Raw genomic sequence first — 3,507 nt, 5'->3', positions numbered from 1 at the left:
ATTCAATTCAGTTCAAGTTTATTTGTATAGCGCTTTTCACGATACAAATCGTTGCAAAGCAACTTTACAGCAAATTAAGTTTCTACAATATTTAGTAGTAGCTTACCAGTGGTGACTGGTTTATGTACATATGGCAGAAATGTACGGAAAAATCAATTTAAGACGTAATCAAACAGACGATGAACACTATTAACAGCAATTATTATATGATGCAATCAAACTTATAGCAAAATGTGGTAGTTCTGTATGTTGTTTCAGGGTTGGCATCATCTGAGGTGCTCTGAGGGGTTGGCATCATCTCTTCTCAGGTGTTCTGGATCCAGACTGAAGCTTGTGTAAATCCTAGTTACCACGGGATGTCAATCCCAGCAGAAACAGAGAAACAAATAGAGACATAATTAGCGTAGCTGGTGTTCCAACCAAGCAAAATTGATTTGTTTAACCCAAACTGAAGAATAATAATGTGCATTTGATCAGATATAACTGCAGTACTAGATTATGAGATGCATTATTTGAATGCTTGGCGAAAGAGATGTGTCTTTAATCTAGATTTAAACAGAGAGAGTGTGTCTGAACCCCGAATGTTATCAGGAAGGCTATTCCAGAGTTTGGGAGCCAAATGCGAAAAAGCTCTACCTCCTTTAGTGGACTTTGCTATCCTAGGTACTACCAAAAGTCCAGAGTTTTGTGACCTTAGGGAGCGTGATGGATTGTAGCGTGGTAGAAGACTAGTTAGGTACGCAGGAGCTAACCCATTAAGGGCCTTATAGGCAAGTAATAATATTTTGTAACTGATACAGAACTTAATAGGTAGCCAGTGCAGATATTTTCTTGACCTGGTAAGGACTCTAGCCGCTGCATTTTTGACCACCTGTAGCTTGTTTATTGAAGATGCAGGACAACCACCTAGCAGTGCATTACAATTAGGGTTGGGAACTGAGAACCAGTTCTTATTAGTCACCACTGATAAGCTACTAGTAAATATAATGTAGAAACTTTAATTTTCTGTGAAGCTGCTTTGCAACAATTGTATCGTGAAAAGCGCTATACAAATAAAAGTGAATTGAATTGATTAAGCACCTGTCAGTCTCTCGTTTCAGTTGTCATTGATGTGTCACAGTAGTGAATGGGTTTGTGAATGCTGACACACACACAGGGACAGTCTATTTTTTGCAAATTGTCATTTTTGGGTGAACTATTGCTGTAAAGTGTCATGTTAGCACCTGGTATTAAGATGTTTCTGGTGATCCACCGGCTGAATATCGGATCGGATCACTGAACCACATGAGTTATGAGAGTTCAGAATCATTTATGTTTCAGACACATGATGCTGTAATAGCAGAACAGCAGTGAGTGGATCACAGAAAACACACGTTAATGTCCAGAGGAAGCACATTTCTGACCTAATGGCAAGCTCAGCTTTGATTTGACAGATAAGACGTGTATGAATGCAAGTGAACGTAGTGCAGTCAGAAGGCTGTTTGTGTGATAAGAGGTTTGACAAACGCTGCTGCAGTGTTCTTTTCTCTGACGTGTTTGCTTTGGGTTGCAGGTCTGTGGTCTCCGGAGCAGAAGTCTGTCTCCAAACATAAAGTCAGCAGTAAGATCACGTGCTGCGGGTGAGTTTGAGGAGGTTTATCACGGTGTGCTGCGGTGAAGGGCTGTGTGATGTGTGACGTGTCTGCTGGTGATCTCAGGTGGACTAATGACGGCCAGTACTTGGCTTTGGGAATGATGAATGGAGTGGTGAGCGTCAGAAACAAGAACGGAGAGGAGAAGGTGAAGATCGAGCGTCCGGGCGGCTCCTCATCGCCCATCTGGTCCATTGCCTGGAACCCGTCCAAGTAAGTGTTCGTGCTTGACCTAAAATTATAGGCTCAGTTAACTTCAGTTTACTTAAGTTGAATATTTAAGTTTATTTATTAAGTTGCTATAACTAATTGCAGCAGCATTTTTTTTTTACAGTGATGGAGTGTTATTTTAGCGTCAGATGCTCTACTAGTTTTTGTTAATAGTTTTTGTCAATAGTGTTTATTTGTGTACATTCATAATGAGTGTTCAGTTTGCACATCAGACAGCAGGGGGCTCTGTTGCTCTAGTCATTCAGTTCATCTACAGCCACACACTCCACTGTCTCTGATCTGTGCTGTTCGCTGTCGCTGTTGCTCAGACTCCTGAGAAAGTGTTAAACTCAGTCTGGCAATGCAGTAAAAGCTCTCTGAACTCCTCAGTGCTGGTCCTGGAGAGCCTCTTTCCTTCAGAGTTCCTGAACACCATGAATGATTTAACTAGGGTTGGATCTGATCTGTGTCACGTCCCTGATGTCAGAGTCTAGCTCCGACATGAGAACAGCACACTGAGCCTGTAAACTGTCTTCACGCCGTAGTTTTGGAAGTGGAAATCTCCTTTTCCCCAAACTTCAGCCTACAAGCACGGTGTTTTACCGGTGTAATCAGAGGTGTGCAGGAACAGCAGTGTGTCATCTCACCGTCACATCACATTTAAACAAAAACAAGTATGTATATATGCTTTATATATGTCTAGAGCTGTCAGAGTGTGAATTCACACCTACTGTCATTTGATAAAAATGGGTATAAAAAGTAAAGCTGAATTACAGGTGCAGTAATGTGTAAAGCTGGCAGTATCTCCATATGAAATAATTAGCACTTTCACAGACATGCAGTGGTTTACATACACGTATGCATGTTTATATCAGTGTGTCTTTGAAACGCTGCTCATTGCATTGTGGGTTTGCATATTAGCACCGTCTCCTCAGTCAGTAGGTACTGTAGGTGATGGATGATGATGGAGTCTGAGCAGCAGATGGTCTCAGATAAAGCACACAGGACAGGACAGATGTTCCTCAGTGTTCTTGAATTGCCATGTGTGTGTGTGTGTGTGTGTTTCAGGGATGAACACAACGATATCTTGGCAGTGGCTGATTGGGGACAGAGGCTGTCGTTCTACCAGCTCAGTGGGAAACAGGTTTGTGTGTGGAATATGTTTTTATTATGCTGTGACAATACAAATGATCATGTCAAACTCACGCCAGAGAGAGATTTAGTGTTGACTGAGAAGTGCTCACTGATCAAGTAGCTGAACACTATCACTCATAGGTCCTTTTGTTTGTTCGTCTGTATTTTGATATTGTCTATTGTCTATAAATGCATGTCCCAGTCACATTTTCTTAAATAAACATTACTTACACTAGCAGAAAAAGAAAACAAAATCTATTTTATATTTTTACTTTAACAATGTAATCAATATTCTTTTTATTAAAGCCAAGTATGAATGTGTTTTTAAGCATTTTACATTTATTCCAAAATAATAACTCAATGCAGCAACATTTATTAATCATTTTATTTGTGAACTTATGTTCAGCTATTCTTCTTGATAGTTAAAGTCAAGTCAAGTCACCTTTATTTATATAGCGCTTTTAACAATACAGATTGTGTCAAAGCAACTGAACAGCATTAATTAGGAAAATAGTGTGTCAATAATGCAAAA

The 3,507-nt window shown here is 40.0% G+C and overlaps 1 protein-coding gene across 1 annotated transcript in view; it reads left to right on the top strand.

Annotated features, from left to right (window-relative positions):
* ift122 (intraflagellar transport 122 homolog (Chlamydomonas)) overlaps positions 1 to 3,507 on the top strand; it is a 41,836-nt gene that overhangs the window by 7,636 nt on the left and 30,693 nt on the right. The window contains exons 6-8 of the mRNA XM_016576033.1: positions 1,553 to 1,619; positions 1,698 to 1,844; positions 2,910 to 2,985. Coding sequence (XP_016431519.1) covers positions 1,553 to 1,619; positions 1,698 to 1,844; positions 2,910 to 2,985 — 290 coding nt within the window. The remainder of the gene's footprint in view (positions 1 to 1,552; positions 1,620 to 1,697; positions 1,845 to 2,909; positions 2,986 to 3,507) is intronic.

The sequence above is a fragment of the Sinocyclocheilus rhinocerous genome, unplaced genomic scaffold, assembly GCF_001515625.1.
Source record: "Sinocyclocheilus rhinocerous isolate Xijiao unplaced genomic scaffold, SAMN03320098_v1.1 scaffold2549, whole genome shotgun sequence".
Taxonomy (NCBI): domain Eukaryota; kingdom Metazoa; phylum Chordata; class Actinopteri; order Cypriniformes; family Cyprinidae; genus Sinocyclocheilus; species Sinocyclocheilus rhinocerous.
This window is presented reverse-complemented; position numbering and strand designations above follow the sequence as displayed.